The sequence below is a fragment of the Vulpes lagopus genome, chromosome 5 (assembly GCF_018345385.1).
Source record: "Vulpes lagopus strain Blue_001 chromosome 5, ASM1834538v1, whole genome shotgun sequence".
Classification (NCBI taxonomy): domain Eukaryota; kingdom Metazoa; phylum Chordata; class Mammalia; order Carnivora; family Canidae; genus Vulpes; species Vulpes lagopus.
Genome location: NC_054828.1, coordinates 16989281 through 17004952, shown reverse-complemented (window position 1 = coordinate 17004952; position 15672 = coordinate 16989281). Strand labels below are relative to the sequence as shown.

The window sequence follows — 15672 nt, the reverse complement described above, 5'->3', positions numbered from 1 at the left end:
TAAAATGGAGATTTAATTCCTGGCTTGCATTCATCTCACAAAACACTCACTTTTTGAAAAAGATTTTATTTATTTATTCATGAGAGACACACACGCACAGAGACACAGGCAGAGGGAGAAGCGGGGAGCCCGACGTGGGACGATCCGGGTCTCCGGGTTCAGGCCCTGGGCTGCAGGCGGCGCTAAACCGCAGAGCCCCCGGGGCTGCCCTCAACACACCCGTGGAGCCTGTACTCTGAGGCAGGAGGACTCTATGATAAATCAGATAGTCCTTACCTGCAGGGAATTTGTATTCAATTCTAATAGTCTTAAGAATAGGAATAGCTGGCGTTTATTTAGGATCAGGCTCTGTGTTAGGTGCTTTACACTGACCTGACTTACTGCTGCTACTTACAGGTCATGGGGTAAGTGACTTTGCTGAGGTCTCACAATTACCAAGGGGCAGAGCAGGGAGTGCAGCTCGGCCAGTGTGACTCCAGGGACACTGGCCCAAATGTCCGGTTACAAGGTCCCGGGTGAGTTCGCAGTTGCGCGGTGGGACGAGGTCGGGCAGGCATCGGGGCTGCAGCGGATGCAGCTGAAGTGCAGCGGGCGCGTCGGCCAACCTCAGGCGGACTCGGCCCCCTGCTAGTCCGAGGGGTCCCCGGGGACCAGAGGCGCCGTCGCTGTCTGTGAAAGCAGCGATGGCTTTGGGGTGGGCCTCACCCTGAGTACCCTTCGGTGACGCTCCTTGGGCGCCCGCCGTACCGAGAGTGGGCGTGTCTGCCACGGCCCCGCCTGCCCCCACCCCGAGGCGGGGGCCAGGGCAGGAGAGGCCGAGGGGCAGGGGGCCGGGGGGTGGGGCGCCGCCCCCGCCTCGCCCGCGCCCCAAGCCCACTTTAAACTCCCGCCCCCGCTTAGCGCCGCCCAATGCGCGGCCGGAGAGCCCGGGGGACGCCGGGGATTGGCGCGCGCCGCGGTTGCCGGGGTGACGGGTGGGGCCGGCGGGGACCCCGACCGCGGCCGGGGAGGGGGACCCCGCGGTTTCCGTCCCCGCCCCGCCCTGGCCGCGCCCCTCGGCGGCGGGAGGGGCTGCCTCGCGCCCCCGGCCCCCGCGCTCCCCCGCCCCCCCGCGCCCCGGGCGCCCCCCCCAGCCCCGGGCGCCCCCCGCCGGCCTCCGGCTCGGGGCGCGCCGCACTCCGCCTCCGTCTCCGCCCCCAGCGCCCGCGGCCGCCGGCTCCCGAGCGCTCGCCCGGCCAGCGGCGCGATGGGCTGCGGCAACTCTACGGCCACCAGCGCGGGGACCGGCCGAGGTGAGCGGGGGCGACGCCGGGGCCCGGGGCTCGGGGCGCGGCGGGGCGCGGCGGGGCGCGGCGGGGGCGCGGCCGAGGGAGGGCGCCCTACCCCGCTCCCCGTCCCCGTGTCCGGGACCGGGAGGCGGGCACACCGCTCCGCTCGCTTTGGGGGCGACCCGCGCGGGGGCGGTCACGACTGGACGAGGGGAGCTGCGGGGAGGACCCGCGGGGGGCCCTGCGGCGGGGAGCCGGGACCCTCCCGGGCGCGCGGATCCGTGGGGAGGCCCGCAGGCGCCGCTCCGCTGCTCGCCGGCCCCAGACCTCGCGCCGGCCCCTCGAACCCAGACGCTGCCGCAGGGAAGTGCAGCCGAGCAGTTGACGACTCCTGCTGCTGCTGCCGCCGCCGCCGCCGGTGGCCGGGGGGAAGCGAGTTGGGTGGAAGAACTGTAAGCGGGCTCTGAAGATTCGTGTGAGCTGTCCTGACGCCTGAGAGCGGCTGGGCTGCCCGGAGGACCTCTCCGGGAAGCTGCAGTATTGAGGATGTTGTAGATGAGTGTGATGGAGCAGTGATCTGTTCATGTATTTTTCATTAAAAATGTGTATATTTAAACTTCTTTTACATCACTTCATTCTGTTGATTGGCAGGCGAGATCTCCTAGGCTTCCCCAGTCAGCCAGGCTTTGTGTTAAGTGACTTATTCCAAAACTCAGCCTTTCCTTCTTAACCGAGCAAGTGTCTCCCGATTTAAGAATCTGGATCTGTTTTGAGTAATACCTGCCGGCCTATTTTAGAATCCTTAGGGATGAAGAACCCTTATCTCCTCCAAATGAGAGGTATCAGATGCCACATCCTATCCCCACCAGCAAACAGCAGTCTGATGCTGCAGTATTTCCTAGCAGACTGGTGTGGATGCCCTGTCAATAACTTTGTGACCTTGGGCCTTTCACTTCCCTTCACCCAGACCTCTGTGGAGGATGGAGCCTAAAATTCAAGTCTGACTTGCTTATTTATTTTAATGTTGATTTTGGTATTTTCTTAGTGGGATCAAATGTGGAAATCTACTCCGTTAACTGGCCAGGATTGTTTTTTTCCTTTTTGTCGGTAACCACACATGGAATATTCTGTTTTCCGAGAAGATACTGAAATGGGGGCGGGGGGTGGTGGTGGTGGTTCTCGTCCTAGAGCTGTGAATGAACCCAGGTAATAATTCACTGAAAAGTTGATCTCTTACTGATAATCTTTACCATCTTGAATTAAATTCTCCTCCTTGCGATATGCAAGGAGCCATCAGGGAACGGATCTTTTCCATCTCCAGCGAGACAAGTTCGTTATCTTAGTTACCATCTTATGCCAACAAGGGCAAACAAGATTCTGAGAGTGGCCAGAAAACTCTGCATGGAAACCTGGAACAATATCAGGGCCACATCCTGCGCCATGCATTGTATCTCTCAGTCTACCAGCTACTGGGGCCCCATGCAATCCACTGCATGAGCACCCCATCTTTAGAAGGGCTAAGAACTATTATCCACATTAAAAAAATCAGAAAGATTTGTAACATTTTCTTTGCAGTGGAGCTAGGTTAGTTCATTTACATTTTTATTTATTAACAAACTGCTTGTCAGATTTGGGGGTAGGAGGGAGGGGTTTCATTGATAAATCAGATGATGATAAGGTCATTTGGAAATGGTGATATGAGGAAATGGGAAAATCTGATTCTCCTTACAGATACTTGGTTGACCTTTTTTCTCCCCTGAGATACACATCCCTTATTACATAAAAGGAGGTATAGTTATATTGAAAGAAAAAAAACCACTTGAAATGCACAGCTTCTCGTTGAGTAGCTTCTCTTTTGCTGATGAAGAGCAATGCGTGTAAGAGCATGTTGTCTCCTCTGGCTTGCTCTTTGCTAAAAATTACTTTTGGTTCAGGGAAGAGCAAGATAGCAAGTGCAGACTGTAAAGCATTAAGGAGAAAACATTATGAGGAGGGACTTATTGCATCACCTCTTTGATGGATCTGCCCTGGTCTTTTGAGAAGTCATTCTCTAAACATTTCCTTGCTGGAGTCCAGCTGGCTGGCTTTGGAGTTTTGGTCATTGTTATTTTGAAATTTTCTATCAGCTGGTGGTAGGACTTCAGTTGCAGAAAGGAAGTGCATCAGGATGAAACGTGTAAGATGAAGAAAAATAAACCTCAGTGCAAAGATATTTGAATATCTTTTCAGTCGTGAACTTTGACATCAGCATTGGATACCCTACGGACCAAGTTGCATACTTGTGGTCTTGAACCCAAGTGGCATGAAATAAATGCATTAAATAGATGTGTCCCTGGGATGCCTGGGTGGCTTAATTGGTTAAGCATCTGACTCTTGGTTTCGACTCAGGTCATGATCTCAGTGTCCTGGGATTGAGCCCCACATCAGGCTCCATGCCCAGTGTGGGGTCTGCTTGCACCTTTCCCTCTGCTCGTCCCCCCCCCCATAAATAAATAAATAAATAATCCTGAAAAAATAGATGCTGTCCCTATCCTCCAGGTACTTACGACGCTCAACTTCTGAAATGTCCCACATACATACAATCCAGTAGTTATATTTAAGCTTTTCAACAATTAATCAGTCCATCCATCCGTCCAGCCAGCCAGCCATAGATACATAAACAAAAAAAAATACAGAGAAAAGGTGAGAAAGGTGCTAAACTTGGAGCCTGGAGAGTGAGGCTCAAGCTTCACTTTGGCTCTGTACTGGTTGCATTGCATTTCATTTCACTTTTCTGAGTTACAGAGTGAAAGCACTGTGTAAACTATAATTATTCCAGAGTAGTGGAATATTACCACATCGAAGGTGAAATGGCTTTCCCTGAACATTTTTCTACAAGAACATGGCAAATCTACTTCCAAAGGGTGAATTAGTACATTATAATAATACCCTTAAACCTGAAATCTCCGTTATAAACCCTGTTTTATTCTCCAAGTAACTCAGGTAAAATGAGATAACTGTATCCCCTCTCCCTGAGCTACCTGAACAACTGCGTTTCTTGGCTTTTGTGTAGAAAAACTGGTTAATATGACAAATTGATATTTAGTAGTGTGCTTGAGTAAACTTGATTCTGTATGTCCAATATGTGGGGAAACTGATATGCAGTAAAATGATCAAACAGCCATAAGAAATCAGTTCCTAGATCACTCAGGCCCTGGATAACTCCAGTTAGAGTTGTCCTAAAGATTTCTAACTGTAAGTTTATATCCATTGCACTGCTACATGCAGAGCACTGTACTTGAGTAAGAACTTTTGAGGCAAAGGTTGGGCAGCCAGTAATGGACGGTTGGATGAACTCAAACTTCCATGCTCTTGAGAAGCTGATAGTCTAGGTAGGCTTGACTGTTGGAGAATGGTAGCAGAGCACAGGATGAGAGTACATTGATCAGCCAGGTGTCCAGGAGATGTTGAAGAATATAGTTTAACCAGAGGAGCTTCCGGAAGGAGTTGAGCTGTCGGTCCAGATGGGGTCATGAGGACCATTTCGATTGCACGAGAGCTCTCTCCATTTTCATGTTTTACTAAGATCACTCTCAATGTAGGAATTTGATTTCCCCCAACCGAGAACTGTATTGAGAGGACTTCTTATATTTTACGTTCACTGAAGATTCAGGACATTTTTCCTGCGTAGTCTAGAGTCTAGATCCTTTAATCCTACACATCTGGATTAAAGAATCCATTTTAAAAGTGTTGCATTTTCCATAAGGCAGGGAGCTCTTGCTCTGTTTCTCTCTGCTCTCTAGCCCCACCTCTCTCAGCAATCAGATTCTCTGTCCCCTTGTTTTTCCTTGAACATATTTTTTAACTAGGCAGAGAAATGAGCAGCCCTGCGTTTAAGCTAATGATCTAAACACGTTGCCGTCTGTATACCCGCACATACAGATGGGTAAGCAAGTCTGTAACGTAAGCCAGACAGTCTCTTTTCAGGTAAATCAGAAAATCCCTTGAAAAGTTTGGGTGGTTCCAAATATCTACAATAGCCTGTTTCAGTGCAGGCTAAGGCTGTAGAAATTCTTTGCAGCAGAGGACTTATTTCAGAAGTATTCTGCTCATGAGAGTTGATTGAATTTTTTAGTTGTAGTTTTTCTACCAGAGATACGTAACTGGCAACAACTGTCCATAACTCTGTGGCAGTTTATTATCAGAATGTTTCTGTAATGGTTCTTCTGCTATTTATATAACAATAGTCTGAAGAGGAGAAGTTTAATAATTATCCTATTTTGTCAGTGTACCTGGGGAGTTAATACAATCCTTTTGGATCCAATTATTTAGATTAGTTTTCTCTTCATCCTCAATTAGCTAGATAATTGCATTCTCTTCTTTTGATGTAGCTGTGTGGTCCAGCCTTACTTTACATCTATAAATGCTTTGGTAGATCTGCGATGTTGCCACTGTGCTTAGCATGAATCTAGACCAGATGGAGGAAATAATATAAAATTTTGTTGATAGCGTTCAAGAAGTCACTTGCATCTTGTGCATTTCCCTGCTACCACCCTTAGACTCCAACCCCAACCCCACCATCCTTCTTTCAATTCCCTAAACCTGCTGAACTCACTCATGTTTTCTCTCTGTTTGAAACACTCTTTGCTGGAGAGCTGATTTTTGTTTATTTATTTATTGCCTCTTCTGTTCCCTTCCTCCAAATGTAGGCCTCATGAGAGCCTCCTGCGGCTTGTTCCTAGCTGTACTCTCAGTCTCTAGACTGGCATCCAAACTCTCAATGGAATTTTTGGCTCTCAAAGAAATTTATTGTTGTTGTTGAATGAATGAATATATTGGGGAAACAAGATAACAGAACTAAGTCCTAAATTGTGTGGCTGATAAGAGCAATTGAGAGAATAAAATAAAACCAAAAGTAGTCAGGGTAGTCTGCTTGGAAGAAGTGGCACTTGATTTGATTCTGAAAAATAGATAATGTTTGGATAAGCAGATAGTGGAAGGGAGGGCATTCTTAGTGCTGTGTGAAATCACAGGGACTGAAATGGGCTCTGTGCATTTCAAGGCCGTAGGTCTGGCCTGACTGGATTTGGTAGCTCACATTGGTTATAGGGTGTTGGGAATGAAGAGCATTTAGAATAGAGAGCGAAGAGGACAGACAGGAAAGCCAAGCCTCAGAGTTGAGGGTGGGCTCCGATGCCAAAAGGCCCCAGTTCACATCCTACTTTTGTCATTTATCAGTTGCGTGACCTTGGGCAACTTGCTTAAATTGTACCTTGATTTTCTCAACTGTAAAATGGGAGAGTAAGAATAGAACCTGCTCCAAGATAAAATGAGTTCACATAAGCAAAGGGTGTAGAACAATGCCTCGTATATTGTAAGTACTCACTGCTATTTATTATGGATATAAGGAACGACTTTTGGGTCTGGTGTAAAAGAAAAGAGTGGGCATACAGCAGTGACTGTCTGGGGTTGGCGCAGTAAGAAGGGCCTGGAGGTGGTTGATGTCTGAGACCCCTGGGACAGCCAGGCTCAGGATGGACTGCATGGGACAGAGAAATAAAAATGAACCCAAACTAATGCCTGGGCAACTGAAAGGTTCTGCTTCCTCTGAAGGGAAGGTAGGAAGGTGCAGGTGATCAGTACGCTCTTGGAGGGTCCTCGTTGGAAGTGATGATGGTGAGTGACAGAGATTCGGAAGTGCCTCTGTGCAGGTGCTTGCACCAGTGCTGCGACCGATTCAGACGTTCAGGAGTCCCAGTTCCTGGCCCTGACCTTGCAGCCACGTGGAGGAGTGTGAAGGTGACCTGCGTGAGTCGTATTCAGTTCTGTCACAAGCCACATACCACGCGTATAGATGTGGCTTAAATTATAATATAGCATCCAGATGTCAATGCCTTCCCTTAGGTGTGTACTTACGTGGCTGACTTTATTTATTAATTTTTAGCTCCCCAAAGTGTAGCTACTCAACAAGAACAATCTGCAAATGAAGAGATTTTCTGTAAGAGCTTCCATATTCATGAACATAATTTTATATTTCTAGGACACATTGGCCTGAATTTTCTTTCTCCTTTATTAAAAAAATGACTTACAAATCTTGTTCTTTTATTGGCTTCTTGAAAAAAGAACATTGCTTTGGATGAACTTAAGAGTTGTTGTTCTACTTCTTTTGGCCACACTGAGACTATGACATAGTTTTAGAACTATTATGGGTCAGAGGAGACATCACAAGCTGTCAAAATTAAAGACAGCTTTGTTTATCTTTTCTGGAGTTATGTTTATACAGGCCTCAGAGGGCCTTTTCTTTTCTTTTATAAAACAAATAAAAAGTAAGACATTCCTGCATATTTTTATTATTTCTCACAAGAGCCATAATCATTTATGTTTCTGATCATTTTCGCTGAGTGATATGAAAAATCTTTAGCGCTTTTTAGAAATTCTTCACGTAAATAATTTTATTTTTTTGGTGCATGTGTTTAAATCATTACTACTCAGTCGGAAGATAGAAATACAATATAATACATAACTTAGCAATTCATTTACTTGTGAATATTTCCAGTTTATTCCATAAATTTTATACAGTGCAATAGGACAGAGATGCAAAAAAGTGTTCATAGGCTAGTTTTTCAAATGAAAAAATGTATGTGACCTTTCTTTTTAGAAAGATAGATCTTTTCTTTATATTAGAATTTGGCATGTGGGAGGAAACTCAAAAGGGTAAATGTACGACTCTGAACAATGCTGAAAACATAATGGGCAGTATAGCTCACTCTTCTAAACTTGTAAGACTGATTAGATTATAAAAGAACGTTTGTCTGTAGGAACCAAGATGTTCTATCTACCTAAAACTACTGAACCCATGCAGTGTCTTGGGGCTGGCTTGCTTTATTCACAAGGAATAGCATTTTGTTTCTGTTTGTGAGATGTATGATATGTTACATTAAAGTTAATCCCAAAAGAGAGTTTTTGGTTTTGGAGGGATGGGAGAGGACAGGATTAAGAAGGTATAGAGGGTTCAATGATGGTCTCTAAAAAGATGTCCACATCCTAATCCTTTGAATGTGTGAGTTATCATACTTGGAAAAAATGACTTTTGCAGATGTAATTAAGGATTTTGAGATAATTTGGGTGGGCCCTAAATCCAATGATAAGTGTCCTTATAAAAGAGAGAAGGTGATGTGGGGACATGGGTAAGACAGAGTGTGCACCACCTTGCCACAGGCCGAAGAATGCCAAGGCAGGAATGCTCAGCATGGAATTTTGAATCTGTTGACACCTTGATTTTAGGCATCTGGCTTCCAGAACTCTGAGAGTATTTATTTCTGTTGTTTTAAGCCACCCAGTCTTTGGTGATTTGTTACAGCAGCCATATGAAACTAAAGCGGAAGGTTTTCCTGGAGTTATTCGGGAATGGGATATAATTAGAAAATAAGGAAATATAGCTTATGAACTATACCAGGAGTGTAAATTATTATTTGCTGTAGCAAGTACTGTACAGTTCAGTCTTGGTGTGTGATTCAGAGAGCACTTCGAGGTTGTTTAGAACCCCAGTGACCTCTTAGGACACCCCATTTTTATAAAACCTGTTATAGAACATGAAGAATACCTGAGAGCTTTTTTTCCCAATCCAATTTTCCAGTTCTCTGACACCAACTGGGAGTCCTACAATGCAGCTCATTTCTGACACCAACTGCCTGCAGTCTGTGTTAGTTGCTACAAGTTTAAGGGCAAGGTTCCACAAGATACCCTCACCTCTGACTCCAGTCCCAAGTATCGGGTCCTTAGATTACTCCGACTTGTATCCAAGTTAGCAACAAAAGTGAGGGTTTGCACAGCTCCCTTTCTGAGTTTGATAATTTGTTAGAATGGCTCAGAATTCAGGAAGGCATTTTACTTATGGGTTTAAATTTACCAGTTTATTATAAAAGATACAAGTAAACAGCCAGATGGAGAGATGCAGAGAGTGATATCTGGAATCATGGGTCCTGAGCATGGGATCTCTGTCCCTGTGTAGTTGGGGTATGCCACCCTCCTAGCACAAGGATGTGCTCACCAACTCAGAAGCTCTCAGAGCCTCATTTTTCAGGATATTTTTTATGGAGGGTTCATTACAGAGGTGCGATTGATAGAATCATTGGCTATTGGTGAGTAAGTCAATCCCCAGCTCCTCTTCCTTCCCTGGGGACAGGGATGAGGCCAAAAGATCCAAGCTTCTAACAAGGCTTGGCTTTTCTGATGACCAGTCCCCATCCTGAAGCTATCCTGGGTCCCATTAAGAGTCCCTTCTTTAGAATGGAAGAGGCTCCAATTACCCTTATCACGCAGGAAATTCCAAAGGTTTTAGAAGTCTTGTGCCAGAAAGACGGGACAAAGCCCAAATATCTTTCTTCGACCCCACAATATCAGGTTAAATTTTTTGAATGCTTGAATAATTTGGGTTTGCTATGCATTTTTTATTTTTAAAGATTTGTTTATTGAGAGAGCACACGGTAGTGGGGGGAGGGGCAGAGAGCGTCTTAAGTGCAGAGCCTGCCGCTGTGGGGCTCGATCTCATGACCCTGAGACCACAACCTGAGCTGAAACCAAGAGTCAGACCCGTAACCTACTGCACTACCCAGGCGCCCCTTGCCATGCAATTTTGAGTGACTGAGACTTTTGACTTTGAGACTCATTAACAAAATATTAAAATCTTTTGAAAGGTGTAAAGTAGAACATATACACAGTCTTGGTGAAGTGCTGCTTTGAATAACCAACAATGTTTAACTGTTTCCTACTTTCGGAAGGAAATGTTCTTCCTTACAGACCCCTAACCATTTATAATTACTTTTTTTTTTTTTTGTCACTAAAACTGCATATAATACTTTTCTGAGAATAAACCTTTGCCCCGTCTCTTTTTTAGGAAGATACTTAAAATTATCATCCTTTATACAGTTTTGGAAAAGAGTCATCAAATCTTTAGTCTTACATACTTTGTGGTGCTTTCATTCTATGATGAACATTGTTGCCTTTTCCCCATCTCTGTTTCTTCTGAGGCCATTATAGTAATGCATCAGGCTGTGTTTAAACAGTAAAGAGTCATTTTGGCAGGAAATGAAGTGGTGCTAACAGGAATCAATGGTCTATCCCAGGGGCCTGGAAGGAATTAGATACCATTGTAAATATTTGTTTAGCAAAGGATATACCACATGAACCATAAACACAATTTCAGGCAAATGGGATTTTGCCACTATCTGAATTGTTCTAGATAAAAGTGGTTTTTTTTTTTTTTTTGCATAAATTCTCTAGAGTAGTGATTTCTTAATTATAATCAATATATAGGTGAAGTGTGATTACAAGGTTGTAGTGAGGGTAATAATGATTTTTCTTCTATTTCTATTAATTTTATTATCTTATATTTTTGGAAAAGAAAGATATTTTACATTTTGTATGCCTGATGGTTATGCCGAGGGTTTCCAACAATGACACATTTTCTCCCACTCTGAGAGGTTGTGTTTTGGGGTGTCATCTTCTACCTGTCCTGGTTGTAAGCTTATCATTAATACCATGCTACCTTGCTTCTAAGATGCACATTTTCTTCCCTTAAAAAAAGGGGGGGGGGCACATATTACAATCACGTGTATATAGGATGTGGCGTTTCTGACATTTTTGCCCACCGCACCACTGCGCTTATGAAATAGATAGTCCCCTTTCAATGAGGGACATTTGGGAACAGAAGAAATGGTGCTGACTTCCATTTGGAAGTGACCAGGCATCTGCCTGGGGCCTACTGGGATGCGAGGAGCTGATTCCCGCCAGGAAGCTGCTGTGAGGGTGCCTGGAGCCCAGGGCAGTCGGTGAATGGAGGGTTCCTGGTGGCTGATTAAAATCCCTTCCATCCTCCTTACATAGCGTGTTGCCGTTTTGAAACAAGTTAATGCACATGTTATTGCCTTGTCTTCTCCGGTGCCTCTGTCCGCCCAGTACTAGAAACTGAAGCAGCGATTTCCTGACCTTTGGATGAATGATCTGAGCAGGGACTTGGTGTCGGTGTTTGCACACCCCCCCTCCCCCCGCCCCTAACCCCGTGTTCTTTCCCTACCACTCTGGGGTCCTCCCAGAGCCGTGTGTGTGTGTGGGGGGGGGGGAGGTGGCTTCTGTGCCCTCTGCTCACCCTGTGGACCGTGTTAGGTGGCCCTTCAGCTCTGCTGAGGACTCACGGGTCTCATTACAATCTCTGCTCTCTTCCCTGTGTAAAACCTTACAGAATCAAAGTTTCTGACGCCTCTGGCTCTCCTGTCCCCGGCCCACAACAAAACCCCAAAACATTCTCTGTACTTTTGCATGAGCGTGAAAATACAAAAATCAGGATATTACCTTCTTTCTAGACTTTGTTCCAGGTTCTGATGCTTGTTTTGACCTTGGAATAAAGCATTCATCTGCATGGGTTTTTGGTAGCATTAATCCTTTGCTTATTTTTTCCTAACAAAACACCCCTCTGTTCTTATGTTAAGATGTTTTCTTAATTTTAGCTTTTTTTTTTTTTTGGTTTTATGATCTCTGATCCCAAAGCAGTTATTTATTTATTTATTTAATGATTTTTAAAATTTATTTTAAAGAGAGAGAGAGAGAGACAGAGACGGCCTGAGCATGAGGGGCAGAGGGGGAAGAAGAGAGAATCTCAAGCAGACTCTATACTGGGTGCAGGGCCCAACTCGGGGCTTGATTCCAGAACCCTAAGATCATGACCTGAGCTGAAAACTGAAACCACGAGTCAGACACTCAACTGCCTACACCACCCAGGGGCCCCAAAGAAGTTTTTATTTATATAATTTTAATGATAGTTGTGACATAGAAATGTTAGTCTTCCCTAAAGAAAGGAACAAGGTTTGTTACAAAGTTGAGGTTTGGTCAGAGCCTTGAGGAATTTGTTTGAGACATAGTCTTGATTATCTTTACCCTCTGATGTGAATTTGCAGTATTACAGATCTTAAATTAATATCACCAGGGTATAGTCTTTGCAGTTTTGGCACTAGCCTTTCCTGCAGGCTTATTTGCTTACTTTGTAGCACATCTTTCTTTATTTTCACATCTGTGTAGCCTGGGCAGAGGTTATTTTAATTCCCATATGGAAATTGAGGTATTAATTTTTCATTAAATTGACTGCTAATAATAATAACTTAATGAGCTGTTTTTATGTGTCAGTTTGTGATAGGTGTTGACATGCATTTTTTAAAAAAGTCTTCACAGTAATGTCAAATAACAAAAGACAAAACTGCAAGCTGCAGAATTGAATATGTGCATTTATTTGGGGTATTAGGGATTGCAATTGAGGAGACAGAGGATTTGACCAAAATTGAAAACGTGCTCTGGAGAGACAAAGGAGGTTCGAGTTTTTAAAGAGGAAAGAGAAGACTTGCATAAAAGTTTGGTCATGGTTTAAGTACAGTTACGTTAAACTATGTGTGATTGACTGCTAGCACTGATGTTAGAGAGAAAGTCTGCTTATGTCTTTATGACATAAGTAGCCACCTTAGCTTTTTAGCTGAGTTCGGCAAAAAAATTCTGAGAATTTGGGACAGAAGATGTGCATGAGCCCCACATCCTCAGTGTCCTCCCCACTCTCTTAGCAGTGGTTCTATTTATTCTCTCTGTTGTATATTAACTTTCCAGAAAAATACTATGGAGAAAGAAAGGAGCAGAGGGCACAGAATACTATCCTCATTTGACACAAAGAGGGAAGTGAGGTTTTAAGAGAGTAAAAGACACTTAATGTTAGGTACCTGGGCAAGTTGGAACCGAGTTCTGTGTGGCTCAGATGAGGACAGTTGGAGGAGGGAATGCGAACATGGGACGGAGCATGTTGTGACCGAGAATCTGTGATGAGAGATAGGAATAGAGTCTGAAAGAGATGGGTTGTTTTTGGTCTGTGGGTGGGAAGCAGAGATGGGGATGGAGTTCAGTAGCAAATAGGAACAGAGTTTGAAATGCATGTGACTCCCTTTGGAGCTAGGCTGGTATCCTGAGACTTCTAATTTTCTGAGGATATCACCTCTGTTTTGTCTTGTAATTTTATGTTGTGACTTAGTGCTCAGTATGACTTAGAACAAGGCCATGTGGACACTGGCTTAGGAGGTGTGTGACTTAGAAATGTACGTATTTCCCATCTTGGTCAGTTTGTCTGTAAAACAAAGGGATTGGATTAGGTGATCTGTAAAATCCCTTCCAGAGCCGATACCTTATAACTTATGGGAATTGTTAAAAATGGGCAGAATAAATTCAAAACTTAAGATTTGAATGTAATGATTTTTTCCTACTCTTTTTTTCTTTTGAAATGATCTTTTTAAAATGCATATTTTCAATTTGTTTCTTCTAGAACATTATTTTAGATGGATATTGGGCTTCACATTTTTGTAATACTTCTATCACAATAATGCAAACCTTTTTTCCTTCTCCAGGCCCTGCAGGAGCAGCTAAAGATGCGTAAGTAGTTAATATTATGATTTTCTAAACTCTTTTTGAGGAAGACACTGTTTTTCATGATCATGACCTTTTGGTATATGTAGGTATACCTGAAAAGATATGGGAATACATGCTATATTATGCAAAAATCAGGATTATCATCTAGTCCATAACTCAAGTGCTGTTTGAAGAATATCACTGCTTTATTATTTATTCTGCCTTTCATTTGCACTGTAATTCAGAACCTTAAGCAAGGGAAACATTTACTTGTGCTTTCTTCCCAACTTAGGCTAAGATTTCTTCTAAGTGAAAGCAAATGGATGTGGGAGAATTAATTGAGCACACAGCTCCTCTGCCTATGTGTCAGCTTAGCCAGCGGGGAGAGGCTGGAGCCAGCATGTGCCAAACACGCACTGAATTGTCTTAAAGTCGATGATTAGATATTTGAGTGAATGTATATGACCATCCAACATTGTCAATATTGAGTTGATATTTACATCACAAGACATTTAATCAAGGGGCATCCATCTCCCAAGATGTTTCTGGAACTCAGGAGCCCTTCCAGTATTTCAGTCCTGCCCCTTCTCTGCATCTTTCTATCCTTAAACTAGGACAGTAAGGACATTGTAGTAGTTCACTAAGAGTTTGTGGTTACTCCATGGAGAGTGGATGGACCCCTGCCCTACCCACCCATAGTCGGTTTGGATGTTAATACTGATGTTACCACACACACACACACACACACACACACACAGACACACACACATGCTAAGGAGGGTCCGAAGATTTCATACTGAGTGGGCCTGGTTGAGGGCTCCTGTGCATGGGGAGAGGTTTGCATGGTTTTATCATCCCCACCAGCACAAAGGAAGGACTTCCCCAGCATTCTTAGCTTGCACTGAAGTGAGGCAGAAGGGAGGGTGGTGGGACTTGAAAGCTGTCAGTAGTCAAATGTCAAAAACAGATTTGTTATTTTTATTAATAATAATTATTATTATTAATAAAAGAGGAATTCAGAGAAGATTAGAATGTACTGTAAGTTTTCCCAGGAGTTAAGTAAATATTTTCTATGGGATTTTAGGTACCCAAGAAGCAATATACATTGTTCAAACTTCTGGTTGTAGTATTTGAGTTTATTATCAAGACATGTAGCAACAACTAGTTCAGCATCCTTACCTTCTTTCTCTCATTGCAGTGTCTGGGTCTCCATCAGCCTCTCCCTTTCCATCTATCTTTCTTTCTTTTCTTTTCTTTCTTTCTTTCTTTCTTTCTTTCTTTCTTTCTTTCTTTCTTTCTTCTTTCTTTCTGAGAGACACAGAGAGAGAGAGGCAGAGACACAGGCAGAGGGAGAAGCAGGCTCCCTGCAGGGGGCCCGGTGTGGGACTTGATCCCAGGACTGCAGGATCAGGCCTTGAGCCGAAGGCAGATGCTCAGCCCCTGAAACCCCCAGGCGTTTCTCCCTTCCATTTCTGTACATTGTTGCCAGATTCATTTCCTCAAGCATTCCCCTGCCCTGGTACGACCTCTGCTCAAAAACTTGCAATTATTCTCCATTGCCCGTTGGACTGAGCCCAGAATCCTCTGGGAAAAAGAAGGCCATTTATGCTTTTAGTCTGTATTTGACAGATTGTGCATGAGGTGGAGGGAAGCACTGCAATCAGCGTGAGCAAGGCCAAGGACAAGAAATGAACTGAAGTCCTGCACCATGAGACCACTGAGGGGCTCACACTGACCTCCCATGTTCTGTCTCTGTTGTTGCTGTTCCCTCAGCCTGGAATGGCATTTTTCTCAATTCTGTTTGTAAAAATTGCTATAAATTCTTCAGGGCTTATACCTTGTTCTTTGCAAGAAGAATTTCTTGGAGCTCTTAATTGGATAGAATGTCTTTTTCTTTTGAACTTTCATAGCGTTTTGAACCTTTCTTATGACACATCATATTGAGCTTTTATTAGTTATTTATCTTCTTGTCCCTCTTGGGTAGTGAAGGAAG

The 15672-nt window shown here is 44.2% G+C and overlaps 1 protein-coding gene across 1 annotated transcript in view; it reads left to right on the top strand.

Moving 5' to 3' along the window:
* Window positions 1-399: 399 nt before the first annotated feature.
* The window catches only part of C5H12orf75 (chromosome 5 C12orf75 homolog), a 38106-nt gene continuing 22833 nt past the window's right edge, over window positions 400-15672 (top strand). Inside the window, exons 1-3 of the mRNA XM_041756932.1 lie at window positions 400-404; window positions 805-1292; window positions 13679-13703. Of these exons, the coding sequence (XP_041612866.1) occupies window positions 400-404; window positions 805-1292; window positions 13679-13703 (518 nt within the window). The remainder of the gene's footprint in view (window positions 405-804; window positions 1293-13678; window positions 13704-15672) is intronic.